This window comes from Cryptomeria japonica, chromosome 4 (genome assembly GCF_030272615.1).
Source record: "Cryptomeria japonica chromosome 4, Sugi_1.0, whole genome shotgun sequence".
NCBI classification, from domain to species: domain Eukaryota; kingdom Viridiplantae; phylum Streptophyta; class Pinopsida; order Cupressales; family Cupressaceae; genus Cryptomeria; species Cryptomeria japonica.
In genome coordinates this window covers 28,930,178-28,946,696 of record NC_081408.1, presented here as the reverse complement: position 1 = coordinate 28,946,696, position 16,519 = coordinate 28,930,178, and the positions used below count along the sequence as shown (strand labels likewise).

The 16,519-nt window shown below is 38.9% G+C and overlaps 1 protein-coding gene across 2 annotated transcripts; it reads left to right on the top strand.

Moving 5' to 3' along the window:
• The first annotated feature begins 7,638 nt into the window (after positions 1-7,638).
• Positions 7,639-10,545, top strand: LOC131079288 (DNA glycosylase/AP lyase ROS1). 2 transcript variants are annotated; one of them, XR_009113951.2, is made up of 5 exons: positions 7,639-7,888; positions 8,339-8,778; positions 8,911-8,976; positions 9,740-9,854; positions 9,950-10,545. XR_009113951.2 is itself a non-coding variant. In XM_059218620.1 (3 exons), the coding sequence occupies exons 1-3, from the start codon at positions 8,851-8,853 to the stop codon at positions 10,039-10,041; spliced, it is 333 nt and encodes a 110-aa protein (XP_059074603.1). In that variant the 5' UTR covers positions 8,840-8,850; the 3' UTR covers positions 10,042-10,545. The 2 variants fall into 2 exon arrangements, 1 of the variants encoding a protein (XP_059074603.1); XM_059218620.1 differs by lacking the exons at positions 7,639-7,888; positions 8,339-8,778 and having other exon boundaries at positions 8,840-8,976.
• Positions 10,546-16,519: the final 5,974 nt, after the last annotated feature.

Sequence of the window (16,519 nt, the reverse complement as noted above, 5' to 3'; positions counted from 1 at the left end):
TCATCAATGTCATACACAATATAGCCTTTGCGGAGACCTTTGTAGGGAGCTCTCTTTCTCCAATGTCTCGTGATCCTTATCCATGTTGCCGGATCACCAAAATAGGCATTTGTCAAGTGCTTGTGAATTCTGGGCACCGTGATGCCTTCAACATGCTTTGGTACTAGTCACTCTTCTATGAACATAATCGGCTTAGCACAATCTTCGTCGTGTCTATAAGGTTCTGCAGCGACCATCGAGTTCTCTACTTCTTTGTTTCTTCCAATGGTCCATCTTCGTTTGTGACATATTCCAACATGTTGATTGATAGGACTGGTTTATCATGTTCCCGCTATAGTTTCAATTTTGAGTCGTTGATGGGGTCGCGAATTGGATTATCATCCAGGGTAGATAGTTTCATTGCTCCATTCTTCCCCACTTCCCTGATCTTATAGGGCCCCAACCAATGAACTTTGAACTTCCCAGGACGAAGTTCATTGTAGTCATTATACTTGAGGACCAACTGTCCAAGATGAAAGTTTGTCCACCGGAGATGTTTGTCGTGCTAGGACTTTCGCCGATGTTGGGCCACAACCGTTGCCCATTGTGCCATCATTCGACATTCATCTATCTTGGTGAGGTTCATAAGTCGAGCATGCAAACTCTCCTCATCTCCCAACCGGTTATCAACAACAATCCATAGGCTTGGTACGGTGTACTCCATCAGTACCACCTCCTCTTGGTAGTACATGAGCTGGAATGGTGTATGGCCTATGGTCACCTTGTATGTGGTATGGTATGCCCATATTACCATTGGCATACGTTCCTCCCAATCCTCCCATTCCACTCCATAGGATTTATAAATGATAGACACCAGCACTTTATTTGTTGCTTCCACCTAGCCATTAGCTCGGGGGTAGTACAGGCTTGAAAGGTTGTGAAAGATTTTAAACTCGACCGTCATTACCCAGATTACTTGGTTAAAAAAGTGAACCCCTCTATCACTTGTGATCTAAATTGGGATCCCGAAGCTGGTCACAATCTGTTTGTACAAGAACCTCATCATACTTATGGCAGTGTTGTCTGGTAGAGCTCGAGCCTCAACCCACTTTGTCAAGTACTCTGTGGCTACCACAATGTACTAGCATCTATGCATATTTCTCATCTTGAGAGGTCCTACAAAATCCAATCCCCATATTTCAAATAGTTCTTGTGGCTAGGAGGGGAGCAAGGGCATGAAGTCCCATTTAAGAGGCTTCCTCGTACGCTGGCACGTGTCACATCTGACCACCTATTCGTGTGCATCAGTGTGCAAGGTCGGCCACCACAGTCTTGCCAACAATACCCTATGTGCGGTAGCATTAAGCTCCATGTGGCCCCCGACCAATCTGTCATGAGATTCCTTTAGTACACTTGGAATTTCTTCGTACATTACACATATTTGCAGGATTTAGTCTGGTCCCATCTTGTACAGTAGGCCATTGATTAGTTGAAAGGTTTTACTTTTCAGTGTCAGCTTGTACACCATTCTCCTAGTGGCATATCTCGTGGAAATATAGAGGTAGATAGGTACTCGCCAATGCTCTCGTACCAATGAGGTAGTACGACTATTTGGAACAAGTGGGCATCGGGAAAATCCTCATTTACTCTTTCCCCAAGATCTTCGGATTTGATTCTTGATAGTTGGTCCACTATGACATGACTCTTCCCAGGGCGTACGATGATTGTAAAGGTGAATTCTTAGAGCAGTAGCACCCATCGACTTACCCATCCTTGGATTATTGGTTTGTTCACTAGGTACATCAGGGCTTGATGGTATATGTAAAAGGTGAATGGTGTCACCAAGAGGTAGTGGCAGAACTTTTACACTGTGTATAATATCCCAAGACCCTCCCTCTCTGTCGTCCCGTAGTTCCATTCGGCCTTGGAGAGCAGTTGGCTAGTGAAAATTATAGGGCGGTCTAGCCTTTGTATGCCTACTTGTGCCAAAGTGGAATTGATGGTGAAGTTGGAGGCATCCACATGGACATGGAACTCCTTGTCCCAATTAGAGTATGCCAAGATTGGTGCACTCACCAATCAGGATTTTAATTCCTGGAATGCTTCGTCCTGTTCTTCTCCCCATGTGAATTGTTCACCTTTTCTCATCAACTTATCCAAAGGGCATGAAACCTGTGCAAAACTATTGATAAATCTCCTATAATAACTGACAACTTCGAGGAAGGATTTTACCTCGGTGATGTCTGTGGGACTCTCCATGTTTACAATTACCCCTACCTTGTCAGGGTTTGTCTTCAACCCTTCCTTGCACACAATGTGCCCCAATAGCTTACCTTGCGGTACCATGAATCGACACTTCTTGGGATTCAGGGCCAGCCAGGCCTTCCTATACCTCTCCATTTTCAAATGAGTTTCCTGCTTGTTGTAAATAGACCAATCATCTAAAAATGCCTTGAAGCTTCCAACTGACATCTCGTCAAAGATGTGCAATATAATCTATTGGAAGGTGGCCAGAGCATTACACAGTCTGAACGACATGTGATTGTATGCATATACTTCATCCTCTACTATAAATGGTGTTTTCAGCTTGTCTTCTTCGGCAATGTTGATTTGGTTGTATCCAGAAAATCCGTCCAGGAATGAGTAAATCGTGTGGCCTGCTATCTCCTCCAATATGCTGTCAGTGAATGGAATTGGGGACGGATCCTTGATAGTCACGACATTCAAGCATCGAAAGTCCACACATATCCTAATTTGATTTACCTCCTTTAGGGAGATGACAATTGGTGATACCTAGTCATTGGTTTCTACCTTAAAGATGATTCTGGCCTCCAACATCTTTTTAATTTCTTCATTTATCTTTTCTGCATAGTTCTTATTCATTCTATATAGTCTCCTTCATATGGGTTGGGCACCCAGTATGAGAGGTATTCTATGTACACACAGTTCTGGGCATATTCCTTTTAGGTCCTCATACGTCCACACGAACACATCCTTGTACTCTAGGAAAATTTTAAATGTCACCGCTTCTAGCACAAGGATCCAATTGTCCCCAACCAGGATTACCTTCAGATCGACCGCATTCCCCAAATTCACTTTCTTCACATTGGACTCCTCGTAATTGATAACTTTGTCTCGTTCGAATTGGTGCACGGGTGCGTCATCAACCCGTGCTACCCCCTCATGGTACTCCCCATACTCTAGAGGACAAATTGCATCTTTCATACCTACAATCGTTTCCCCCATCTTGCAAATCTACAACATGTGGCAATCAAGGTGAAATACTTCATAGTCTTCCATCTGCCAATGGAAGAGCCCGACAGGGGGAGCTTGTTTCATAGTCTAAGAGTTCCTCTAGTTCCAAAATTCTCTCGTCATCAGGTTCCATCCTTTTTCGGCCGTTGTGTGAGTCCCATTCTCAATTGTGCAAGTCATCTGAGTTTGAATCAGATGACGCCAATTCCTTGCTTACGGCTTGATTCCTCAAGTCGATCATGTACTTCCGGCCTTCACTCTCAATGGAGAGTGTGTTTTTCTTCCAGTAGAGGTTCGCCTTCACTATAATCAACCAACCCCTTCCTAGAAGGGCGTAGTAGGCCTTCTTCTCCAGCAGTATGACCACGAAGTCAAGGAAAAAGAGTGGGGTACCAACAACAACCTTTTGTGCCATGAGTGTCCCTAGGGGCTTGATTTTTGGCGCCGATCAAGTGGAATGTTGGTGGCTAGAGAGTTGGCTTGCCTAAACAACTCCATGTCTCCTCTAGTAACACGTTCACTCCAAAGCTGCTGTCAATAGTGGTATTTGTCAATTTCTGTCCCATTATCACCATCTCGACCATGGTCGACTTCCGACCAATGCTTACGGTGAGCAACATGGGGTCTGTAGTAGGCATACTAGGCAACAATTCTATTTCCGCCATGGGGTTTGTGCTAGATGGTTTTGTTGCCATCTGACAGTGTTCCTGGTTGGCAATGTTGTCCCTGACTATGTTTGCAAGAGCCATCTTCAATTGTGGCATTGTTTGCAGAAGGTCAAACATGTGTTCGAGTATGGTGGTTTGCAACATCTGTTTAATGATAGTTTTCTCAAACTCTAACCGGAGTGGGGTATTGGCAATATTGTGTAAGACCTTATGTTCTTCCACCATCATGCGTTCCACACCGACCTTTTCTTTCCGAAGGCTCTCCATCTCCATATGGGGATTGTGGTACATTGCCTTCTTACTTTGCAATCTTGTGATTGCCAGTACCTCCTCATCTAGCTCCTTCACGTCCAACATATTTAATCCCTTCTATTTTGGGCAGTCAGTGTCCTCATGGTTTCTAGGACCACACCATTTGCAAAGTAGACCTCCACCATTGTTCCCATTTAGACATTCTCGAGCAAAGTGGCCCCACTTATTACATTTACGACATTGAATGATGGGCTGCCCTTTTGCATTGTACTAAATTTTTCTCCTTGGTGTGTTATTATTGGAATAGTTGTTCCCGTGCCGATTATTGTGGTATCCTCCTGATGAAGCCTCCAAGTTTTGTTGATTGTTTAGGTGGTGCGGCTGGTGGAGTAGCTTTGTTGCCTTGATCATAGAACACTTGTGTGCTCCTTGTTTTTAAATTGTATGGGCATTCCTTGATGGAATGGCCTAGTACCTGAGAGATGTTACAAAAAGATTTCTTTGAACATTTTCCTTTGGTATGCCCTTCCGCCTTGCAGTCAGTGCACAAGAGATATTTGCCATCTCTGCCACTTTCTTTATCAGCCTTCAACTCCCTCATCATTCACAACATGTCCTTTCAAAGGGCTTGTATGGTTTTGGACTCGCCATCGCTACTTTTGTCCATACTGTCATCACCACTTGCCCTCCGTTTTCTCTTTGATGTTTTACTCTCACTCTCAATATCCATCGCTCGATTGTAAGCTTCATCATATGACGGCGGAGGGACCACCTTCATCTTCCACCCGAGGAATGGTACCAACCCTTTGACAAACCATCTCTTCATCCCATATGTCGGTTGGTTCTCCATTTGGTTCAATAGTTCCTTCAACCTTGAGTTATAAGCTCCGACACTTTCACTTTTTCTCTGTTTGGTATTATAAATCTCTGCCACAATTTCATGGTCGTCACATAGGAGTTTGAATTCCTCCTCGAAGGACTTCTTCAATTTGTTCCATGATGTTTTATGCTAGGCATCAAGGTCCGTGTACTAGTCAATTGCTATCCCTCAAAGGGTGGCCAGAAATGCGTTCAACTAGTAATCCTGGTCATCTTGGTCATTTGCCTCCCAAATGGTTATGCATGTCTTGTAGTGTCATATGGGGTCCTCTGATCCATCTCCCATGAATCTAGGAAGCTTTTGTTTCTCTCGGGTGTGTGCCATTGTCTTCGTCTGGAAGGTTTAATGTGCCACTTGGAAGGTATTATGTGCCTGGAAGGTACCGTACACATTCAACTGAATCAGACCATATTGCTCCATCCACGAGTCTTCTACATGTCCATCCGCATCCTCTGCGCTTTGGTCACCCTCACTCCTATACTCTCTCCTTCCCAAGGTTTCTGGGTTTGACTCTCCTATTTTTGAGTATTCCCCGAGGGATAGATTTCCAATTTGGTACAATTTATTCTCAAATATTCGATGACCTCACCCTGCAAGTCTCGTACAACCCCTTCATCGCAATTGGAGTGCTTTGATGGATTTCTCTTGGACTTAGTTCCAGAATCTTGACTCGGCGTCAAGTGAGTGGCCTGGTCGGCGAGATCATCCTCCGCTACATCCGACAGTGGTAGGTTCCTCACAACCTCTACCATCTGGTTCGACGTACATGACGTCTACCTCTCCCGACTACGGCTGCAACTCACACTCGGACTCTTGCTCTGCCTTTTTGGACTCTTCAAGCCTTCAATGATCTCCCTCAGTCGATGTCTCCGCTTATTTTGTTGTCTGATACGTAGGGATCTTCGTACCGACCCCTCGCCTATTCCTCTGTTGGTCTCACATCATCGGTCTTTGTTGGGACGTAGGGGCATTAATTGCGAGGGGTACTGCTTCTGCTCGTATCCCTCTCTTCCTCTTCCCTACAGCTCCTTTCTTCATGCTGCTACAAGATTTGTTGTTTACGACGGTCCCGACTGATTTCTTCCCTCTTCTCTTGTCGTTAAATGAGGTTCCGTGCCAGCAGTCTAGGAAGGCTCCCCAAAAGATCAAACATGACAGTATTTACTGTGAGTTCCTCACATATCGTGCCCTCAAGAATCGCTCTCTCCCGAGCTTCCCTTTGCAATGTACTGGGTGACGGAAATGTCCCACAGTACCACCAAATCCCACGTCAGTTGATCCTCCCTAGATTCTGCCTATGTGGGCTCTTCGTGTGTATCATCTTCAGTGACTATTAACTGCTGTTGAAATGGTCAGCCCATTAGTGGTTACCGCCTGCTGCCATATTGATCTCCGAAATTCAAATAGGCAATGGTGCCAAAAATTTTATTGCCTACGGTGAATTGTTCAAGTTTCACAGAATAAATAGTAAATGCATACAAAACATCTAACCAACAATTACAACTATATCAAGAGCAGTGATTAAATAACGGTTACAATAATATGACAGAAAAATATATCCTTTATTGCATTCCAAAATATTGAGTACATCAACAACAACTACCATGGTTCCCTTACATTGTACTTATAAGACACCTAGCGGTTGGTGGAGATGCCAACCGTCACAACTGCCGACTCACCCCTACGGGAACCAATAGTTGTCTTATTACACAAACATAACTTAGCAAAATATAAGTATTATTTAAACAAAAATCTATAGATATTTTTATTTTTTAAAACAAAAATCAAACATGTTAAATGTTTAAACAAAAGTGTCATGGTATTTTGGGTGTTTTATTTTGTCCTTGTGTACTAATATTTTATTCCACAGTTTGTTAAATAAAAGGGAAGCATATATTTTACCATTATTTATGCTATTGTATAATATGCGGAGATTTTCAATATTGTTATATTGTTATATTTTACCATTATTTATGCTATTGCATAAGATGGAAATTTTCAATATTGTTATATTCCATGGACCATAATTTCTTTTCTCCTTTTTTGTCCACAGTTGCGAACTTCACTATGTTGATTACATTTGGAAAGGTGTGCCCCATGCACTTGAATAACTTTAATATTTTTGATTGCTCGGTAGTTAACTAACTCGTTTATGACTCCTACTTAATAAGGCAATACCATTTTAAGTGGAACATTTTTTTTCAATTAATTGCCAACTTTGTAAGCCAACACCTTGTAGATGAAAAAGTAATTGAATTGGCTAGTATTAGCACCACACAAAGCTAAAATGTGAGCTAACCAAGAATATTAAGCACATAACTAGAGCCTACTATTGTTCTCTTCTAGGGAGCTTTTGTACTAATGACAATAAAGTTATGTTTATGTTTAAGGTGTAATAAGATTTATGAGAAAAATATGCTACAAAATTACAAATCAAACCAGCAGCTAAATTTGAGCATGTTGGATACAGCCGGATATGGTAATTATGCTGCGTATGCTGTATCCAAGTCAACTGTTTAACTAAAATAAAAATATAAGTGAATTTTTTTATATGAACCCTAAAATTCATATACTTTTTAAGCCTTATGTTTAGTGAGCTTAGGATTGAAATCTAACTTTAAGAGCTCAACTTAGGGCTCTAAAGATTCAAGTAGCAGGATTTATTTATCTAAATCAGGGTCTTAAGTTTTTAATATATGGATTCTATCGTTTTTCAATTTATGGCTTTAAGTTTTTCACCATTTTAATTAATGTATCCTTTTCCTATTCAGGTTTTCTGTCAAAAAAGCAGGCCAAATTGTAATGCATGTCCAATGAAGCTTAACTGCAAGCACTTTGCAAGTGCTTTTGCGAGGTTGGTATACACTCTTATTTTAGATCCTCATTGTACTCTTTGATATAATGCAGTGCCTAACTCTAGGACTTCAATATCATTCTGAAGCTTGATGTAGAAGTCTGAACTAGAGTACGCACATTAATAGGTCACATTCATATTCTGGAGGGTTTCTAACACATTTATTTGCCATTTATTTTTCAATCACAATAGTTGGAATTCAATGAGCATGTGCATCAGTATTTTACTCAAGTATACAGCAATGAATTTATTTCATGTAATGTCATGGGCCGTAGCTTTTCTAGGTGAACATAGTCCTGCATATCCATTATTGTGATTTTCCTTTTATTGATATTGTAATGTATTAGCAAAGCTAACACAAGTACATTAGTGAATATAGGATTCAATTCTGACTTTAACAGCTCTCCAAGACTTGATATACTTACATTTCTTTCATTTTGTCTGTCTCAGTGCACGAAAGCCCTTCCAGCTCCAGTTGACAAATCATTATCAGTGCCAATTTCTTCTTTCGATCCACAATCTCAGCAAGATTCTTATCCCCTTATTCCACTTGCTCTGCCTCCAATATCTTCATTTGATATTCTTTCTCAGCAAAATCCATATACCCTAGATTTGGCCAATATTTCTGTGAGGCACATATCAACATCAATGCCAACCTGTGAACCTATTATTGAAGAGCCTTCATCTCCAGAGCGTGAGAGCATAGACAGTTCAGCAGAAAGTGCACCGCATGATTCATTTGATATGGATTCTGAAGAAATTCTCAGTATCAATTTGAACTGTAATGACAATGCATTACAGATATACAAATCTTCAGAGAGTGGCACCCAACACTTAGATGCAACAGACACATCGACAGCTTTAGTAGTTATGCACAGTGCACAGTATTGGTATGTTCCAAAAATAAGCACTTCTGAAATGCAATTATCTCATGTGGATCTCTGCATTGAATTGAGGTAATTATGTATGGTGAAGATGTCTATATTATATTTTGTAAACTCATACAAGTTGATCATGTGCAGATACCTTGCAAAACAGCAATGGGGGGGCATTTTCCATTAAATGGAACTTATTTTCAAGTTAATGAGGTATTTTAGACATTTATTAATCAAGGCACGTCCTCTATTGTAAATTCCAAATTGTAGACCAAGATCACATTAGAACATATGACTATAGCATCAATCTTTGAAGCCAACCAATTCAATAAATTAGAGATTAATTATAATGTAATCTAGATTAGTAATTACAATTTAAAATTATTTGTATTTTTGCCATTTGCCAACGAATTCAGTAAAATTATCAATTAATTTTAATGTGATTTAGATTAGTAATTGCTATTAAAAAATATATGGAAATTTTTCCATGTAAGATGCTTTATAGTCATATCTTCTCATACATTAAACTAGGACAAATTTTTGTATCCATCTGTTTTTAGGTTATTCACTTCATGGATTGTAAGACTGCTTTACATCACAAGGATTTCAATGTAACTAATGACCATTATAGGGTTCATTGGTCTTGCCTCACAATTTTAATTTTAGAATTGATGTACAACTTTACCTCATTTGCAAATTAACCTTTATTCACATATGTATGTATTAAAGAAAAAGTGGCCTTACACCTGGGATCTCACAAAACTTTTCTTGGTTTCTACAATGAAAATATTTACACCAGATAACTTAAAAATTCGGATTCTCCAAGCTGAAGGAGAATTTGCAAATAAAAGTGAAGAAATCCCAATGATGTATGCTCATCAACAATTGGCAAACCAAACTCTCTGTCACCGATGACCATCAGATGCTGTGCATCTTATTTAATATATATTCTAACAAATGGATTTGTTCCTTACAGGTGTTTGCTGATCACAGAACAAGCTTGCATCCAATAGATGTACCTAGACATTGGATTTGGAATTTGCGACGATGCACAGTATACTTTAGTACATCAATTCCCAGTATATTTAGAGGTAAAGTTACTTCCATTTAAAACCTGGAAAACGCACCTCAAAGTTTTACTTTTCTTATCTAATTTCTAATATATTTTTGTACTACATGCTATTAGGTCTTGACGCAGAAGCAATCCAAGAGTGTTTCTGGAAAGGGACAAATATTTTCATGCTTCTATTATATTATAATTCAGTCTGCGCTCCTTAAATCACAGAAAAAATACTAATTTCTACGTAGAAATCCAGAGTAGATCAATGTCAAGGATGGTTTCTATTTGTAAATATAGATTTCCCTTTTTGCTTCCAATCTCGTAAAAGTAGCTGGAAAGTGCTTGCAATAATTTAAAACTTTAAACCAATAAGTTGGGCAAAAGGCGGTGACATCTTCTTATGTTCCTTAAGTTTCTCAAGGTCATAGCATCTTAGGACTCAACTCAGCAATCCTGATTTTGTGATCAGGTAGGCCCTTTGTTGGAAGTGAAGTCCAATGGATTCCTTTCCTTTACTGTCAAAAACTCTTGGTTCTTCAACTTTTATTTGTAAGCTCTTTAAGAGCTGGTTGCATATTATTTTGTGGAGTGAATTCTGGAGCTACTTGCAGCTGTGTACAAACCAGACTTGGTTATTAATATATTGATTCCCCTACTTTAAGTGTGGACATAGGCAATTGCTGAACCACCGTAAATTTGTGTCTCATTTGTCTATGTTGTGAATTCATAATTCTGTTTTTCTGCTCTTCTAATTCGTTTCTAAATCATAACAATTGGTATCAGAGCGAGGTTAGATTGTTGTAAAGATTTTGGTGGTTGAAATTCCAGAATCATGAAAGAATCGAAGATAAAGAAGTTTTTCGATCAGAGCTTTGGGTTATGGAAGGTGCAGATGGAGCCTTTGCTTATAAAGCAAGACCTTTCACTTGCGCTTGAAGGGAAAGCAAAGAAGCCAACTGCGATGGCTGATGAAGAATGAGAAATATTAGACAAGAAGCCAAGAGCGACAATTTTTCTCTCGCTGTCCAACAATATTCTCTTCAATGTCACGGGTGATGCAACAACAAAAGATGTATGGGATAGACTCACAGCCATGTATGAAAAGGCGTCGACTGTCAATAAAGTGTTTATCATGAAGTGGTTGTACAAGCTTAAGATGAAGGAAGGTTGCACTATGGCAAGTCACATCAATGAATTTAATACATTGATTAGTCAAGCAACTTCGATGGGGATGACACAAGATGATGAGAGAAAGGTTGTTCTTTTATTATGCTCTTTGCCAAGTAGCTAGGAAGGCGTTGTAACATCAGTTAGCACATCAATATCCAGTAAAAATAAGTTGGTTTTTAATGATGTAGCAACTACTCTTCTCAGCAAGGATTTGAGAAGAAAGAATGATGAACCTTCATCCGGTGAAGCCTTAACGGTGGTCAACACCGAAAATAGAGGTAGAAGCCATAATAGAGGTAGAAATAATTATCATAGATGCTCGAAATCAGCAAGGAGATTGAAGTCTAGAAACAAAAATGGTGATTGTTGGTTGTGGCAAAGCTGGTCATGTAAAGAAGGATTGTAGAAACTTCAAAAGGGCAGAACAGAAGGTGCGGGACAATGAAACAAATACAATCTATGATAAAGATGATAGTGTACTAATCCTTTCAACAATCGACACTACTCCAGATTCATGGGTGCTTGATTCCAGTGCCTCCGATCATGCTACCTCATGTCTTGAAGCGTTCATTAACTACCATGAAGGTCACTTTGGAAATGTTTTCTTAGGAGATAACAAAGATTGTGAAATTATAGGCAAGGGTGATGTGTTGCTGCCATTAGAAGGCAGTAAAACATGGCTGCTCAAAGATGTTCGGCATGTCCCAAAATTGAAGCGGAATTTAATATCCGTTGGACAACTCTTTGATCAAGGTCTAATGTAAATTTTTTTCTGGATACATGGAAGGTAACTCATGGTACCATGCTAATTGCAAATGGTAATAAAATGGGTAGTCTATACATATTTAAGACTCATGGTGAAGTGGGAGCTGCAATGGTGATTGAGGATAGCAAAGCGGATCTTTGGCATCAAAGACTTAGGCATATTATCAAGAAAGGACTCCATATTATGCACACAAGAAATCAGCTTCCAGGCCTCAAACTTGTTGACTTAGCCTTTTGTGAACATTGTCTTTATGGCAAACAAAAGAGAGTCAATTTTTTGAAAGGTGGGCATGACACAAAGACAACGCTATTGGAGCTTGTATACTTGGATGTTTTTGGGCCTACCGAGGTAACCTTCATTGGAGGAGCTAACTGTTTTGTCACCTTTCTAGATGATTGTACAAGAAAAATATAGATTTATATGCTTCCACTACTCTACCAGAGAGTCAATTGAGAAAATCTACCAGACAAAGGCAACTTCGTGCAAAGTCCTTCAACTATTACTTATTGTTTTGTGAAGAAGTTGAGCCTACTTTACTAATTTCTGATCAAACAGATCTTGTAACATACAAAGAAGCTTGTAAAATTGCAGATTGTGATAACTAACACACTGCAATGTGCAAGGAAATGGACGCACTACTGTGAAATCAAACATGGGATTTGGTGCCACTTCCGCTTGACAGAAAGGCATTAAGAAATAAGTGGGTGTATAAATTAAAAGATGAAGCTGGTAGTGACAAAAGATTTTGAGCAAGACTAGTTGTCAAGGGATATGCTCAGCAGCAAGACCTTGATTTTAAATAGATTTTCTCGCCAGTAGTCAAAATGACTACCATCCAAGCAATATTGGGATTGGTTGTAGCCTGGGATCTTGAGCTTGAATACCTGGATGTGAAGATGACATTTATCCATGGCGATCTTGATGAGGAACTGTTTATGCATTCCCCTGAAAGATTTATTAAAAAGGGTCAGGAACACCTCTACTGTAGTTTGTATGGGCTTAAGCAAGCCCCCCACTAGTGGTATCTTAAATTTGACAAATTTATGATTGATAACAAGTTTACTCGCAACGAGTTTGATCCTTGTATCTATTTTAAAAAGCTTCCCAATGGCAAATTTGTCATACTTCTTTATGTGGATGATATGCTAGTGGCCGACACAAGCATGAAGATCTTGAGTGAACTTAAAACTCACTTAGAATAGGAATTTCCCATGAAAGATTTAGGGGCAACAAAAAAATTCTAGGGATGATAATTTTTCAAGATAGGAAAAAAAGAGAACTCAAACTATCTCAGCAAGACTACATTAAAAAAGTATTAGACAGATTTGGTATGGCGGATGGTAAGTCTCTTTCTATACCCTTAACCTCTCATTTTCAGTTGTCCTCTCTATTGTGTCAAAAAACACAAGAAGATAAGGAGTTTATGGACAAAATTCCATACAAATCTGCAATTGGAAGTCTTATGTATGCTATGGTGTCTAATCATCCGGACATTGCTCATGCCGTGGGAGTGGTGAGCAGATTTATGGCTAATCTGGGCAAATCACATTGGGAGGCGGTCAAGTATATTTTGCGGTATCTCAAGGGTACTTCTGATTTTTGTTTATGGTTTGGGAAGGGCAAGGCAATTATGCAAGGGTTTGCTAATTCTGATTTTGCAGAAGATTTAGACAAAAGAAAGTCTACTTCTAGTTATGCTTTCATATTTGCTGGGGCAGTGATTAGTTGGGCTTCAAAATTACAACACATAGTTGCTCAATCGATTGCAGATGCTGAATACATAGCTCTTTCTGAGGGAGCAAAGGAGATGGTATGGTTGCAACTCTTTTTCAACGAGTTGGGTTTGAAGAAATTAGATTTTTCTTTGTTTTGTGATAATAACAGTGTCATCTTTATGACTAAACATTAGACATCTCAGCCTCGATCAAAAAATGTTGATGTTCGCAGTCATTATGTTCGCCCTATGGTCAAAGAAGGTAAGTTTCATGTAGATAAAATTCATACCGACAAGAATCCGGCTGATGTGCTCACTAAAGTTGTTAAGTGGGAGAAGTTAGATTTCTGCTGAGCTTCTCTCGGCCTTTCCAATAACAGATAGCAGGACTTAGTGGGGGAATCTACTTGTTGCAGTAGTTCATTGGCCTTCAGTGGGAGATTGTTGGAAGTGAAGTCCAATGGACTCCTTCTCTTTACCGCCAAAAACTCTTGGTTCTTCAATTTCTATTTTGTAAGCTCTTTAAGAGTTGGTTGCATATCATTTTGTAGAGTGAATTTTGCAACTGCTCGCAGCTGTGTGTACAAACCAGACTTGGTTATTAATATATTGATTCCCCCACTTTAAGTGTGGACGTAGGCAATTTCCAAACCACGATAAATTTGTGTTTCATTTATCTATGTTGTGAATTCATAATTCTGTTTTTCTGCCCTTCTAATTCATTTCTAAATCATAACACCCTTTGTTCATTCCAAACTCTCAGAACCTACAATCTTTAATTACAAGTAACAAAATAACAGCCATGGACACTGAGAGAAATAAGACCTGCTTTGTTATGATAGTTGTTGAATAGGAAAATAGCACTGGGGCAATGACGTGGGATGAAGGGATGGGTAGCCATCACCAAATAGCATAGCTTATTATTCTAATGAGCAGGGGAATATATTGGTGTTGTGAGAGACTTTTCAGCAAGTTAATTCAATACACATGGAATCCTATACATTTTCTTGATTTATGTAGCGAGTCTGTCATGTTCAGTATTAATGTCCATGTTCATAGGTATGTTCTGTTGATTTATGGCTCTGTATCCCCCAAAAATGTTCAAGGATTGGGTATTTATCAGAAACTACCATCTCCAATGGAGACCACGCTTGTGTCAAGGGGTTTCTTGACAATCGTATTATCCTCCATAATAGACTAGGGCATTGTCTTTCTTACAGAATAATGCTTTATGAGTAGAGCTGGTCTATTTCTGAAGCAAATGCCCACTTGTTTGATCCCCACATAGTAGTTACCCTCCATGCTCCAACGTTTAATCCATCCATAGTTGCATTTGGGGAATTTTGAGGTGAGGTCTTCCTGAAGGATTATGAAAACACTATTAGACAATAAACTGACATTTCTAGAAAGAAAGAGTGGGTAGGACCTTCCAGATGTATGAACTGCTAAAATGTTGAGATACAATCAGCAATATTCTCCTCCAAATTTCAGCCGTATTTCATATGCACAAAAGCAGCAAAAGACTATTTAACGAAAAAAAGGAAACGCCTAAAAGTACCTCTGAAATCCTACCCTTGAATTTTGCATGGGAAATAATTATTGGGACAAGGATAAAACCAAGGGATGGGGAAATGTTTACATAGAACTTAACTTATTGTTTTGAATGGATTAGAGAATATATTGTTACACTTATTTTTACATTGATTTTTAACTGCTTCCGCTAATTTACTAAAGTAGCTTGGTAGTTTTCAACCACTCAATTTGAATGCATATGGTAATCATAAAGTGCTGGATAAAATAATGATTTGTTTACAGGATATGTTTGTGTAAGATTGGGGTTTGAGTAATGAATCAATGCTATGTTTGTGTAAAAAGGTTTCAGCAGTGATATGTTTGCAGGATATGTTTGTCTAAGAGGAGGGGCTTGAAAAATGAATCAATGATATGTTTGTGCAAGAGAGATTGAGAAATGATATGTTCGCAGGATATGTTTGTGTAAGAGGGTTTGAGCGTAAGACACGAGCTCCACGACCACTTGTTGCAAGGTTACACTTCCCTGCAAGTAGGAAAGATAAAGATCAAGACAATGATATAAAGTACAAGAAAGAAGGCTGACTGTAGCAAAGCTTCAATATACTGAAACGAAAAGGATTGAGAATGGAACTTGTGTTATAGCATACTGATGCAGGACAGGGAAAGGTTTAAAGCATAAATGTAACAAAAAATTCAAAGAGTATCCATAGAAAGTTCATCATTGAGGTTATATGTATGAAGAGGCTCGTGCCACTTTGCCATTTTATCCATTTTCCAATTTCCAAATTTATTAACTTGTTAAGAAAGCAATATAGTTCACCACAGAAAAGATTATCATTAATTAATCCAGCACCTCATTGTGTTGAGTTCTAATTTTATGACTATACTAAGCATAGGCTCATTTCCACATTTTTCAGTGATGAATTCCAATTTTGATATACAATTGTGCAAATAGAATAACCATGTGGCTAATATAATGTAGTATAAACTCTAATTTCCATACATGTTTGTACAATTAATAAACACTATGACTTGAAATTTCCACATATAGTGGCACAAATAAAAAAATACTGCCTTGAAATGCAACAATACAATTAACTATTGGAGAACAATATGTTGGAAGTGGTTTCACTCTAAGAGGGAGGGGGGAGGGGGGGTGTGAATCAGAGTGTAATAAAATTTAACAAGTAAAACCTCTGAAAAACTTGATGTAACGTTTAAGATCTTTTTAACACAATACAACTTGCATTAAATAAAAAACAAGAACTGCTGATCTAAGATATTAAACCCTTACATGATCTAAGAAGAAAGATTAAGATACATTGGCTAAACAATCTACATATGCTCCATGACACACATCTTTTATTGCGACTATCAGATGAACTAAAACAAATTCACATGCGATTGATATTGTAGATTTAAAAACACCAATTTGCATATAATGAATGACATTAAGTATCAAAGCTTGACCTAATGAATAAATATGATAGATGACAAGATTCCCAAAAACATT

Bases quoted from the DNA above. Each gene is read 5' to 3' on its own strand.
- LOC131079288 (XM_059218620.1), top strand. From the start codon at position 8,851: ATGTATGGTGAAGATGTCTATATTATATTTTGTAAACTCATACAAGTT. The intron at 8,977-9,739 runs GTATTTTAGACA...TGTTCCTTACAG, and splicing joins CTTATTTTCAAGTTAATGAG to GTGTTTGCTGATCACAGAAC. The intron at 9,855-9,949 runs GTAAAGTTACTT...ACATGCTATTAG, and splicing joins AATTCCCAGTATATTTAGAG to GTCTTGACGCAGAAGCAATC.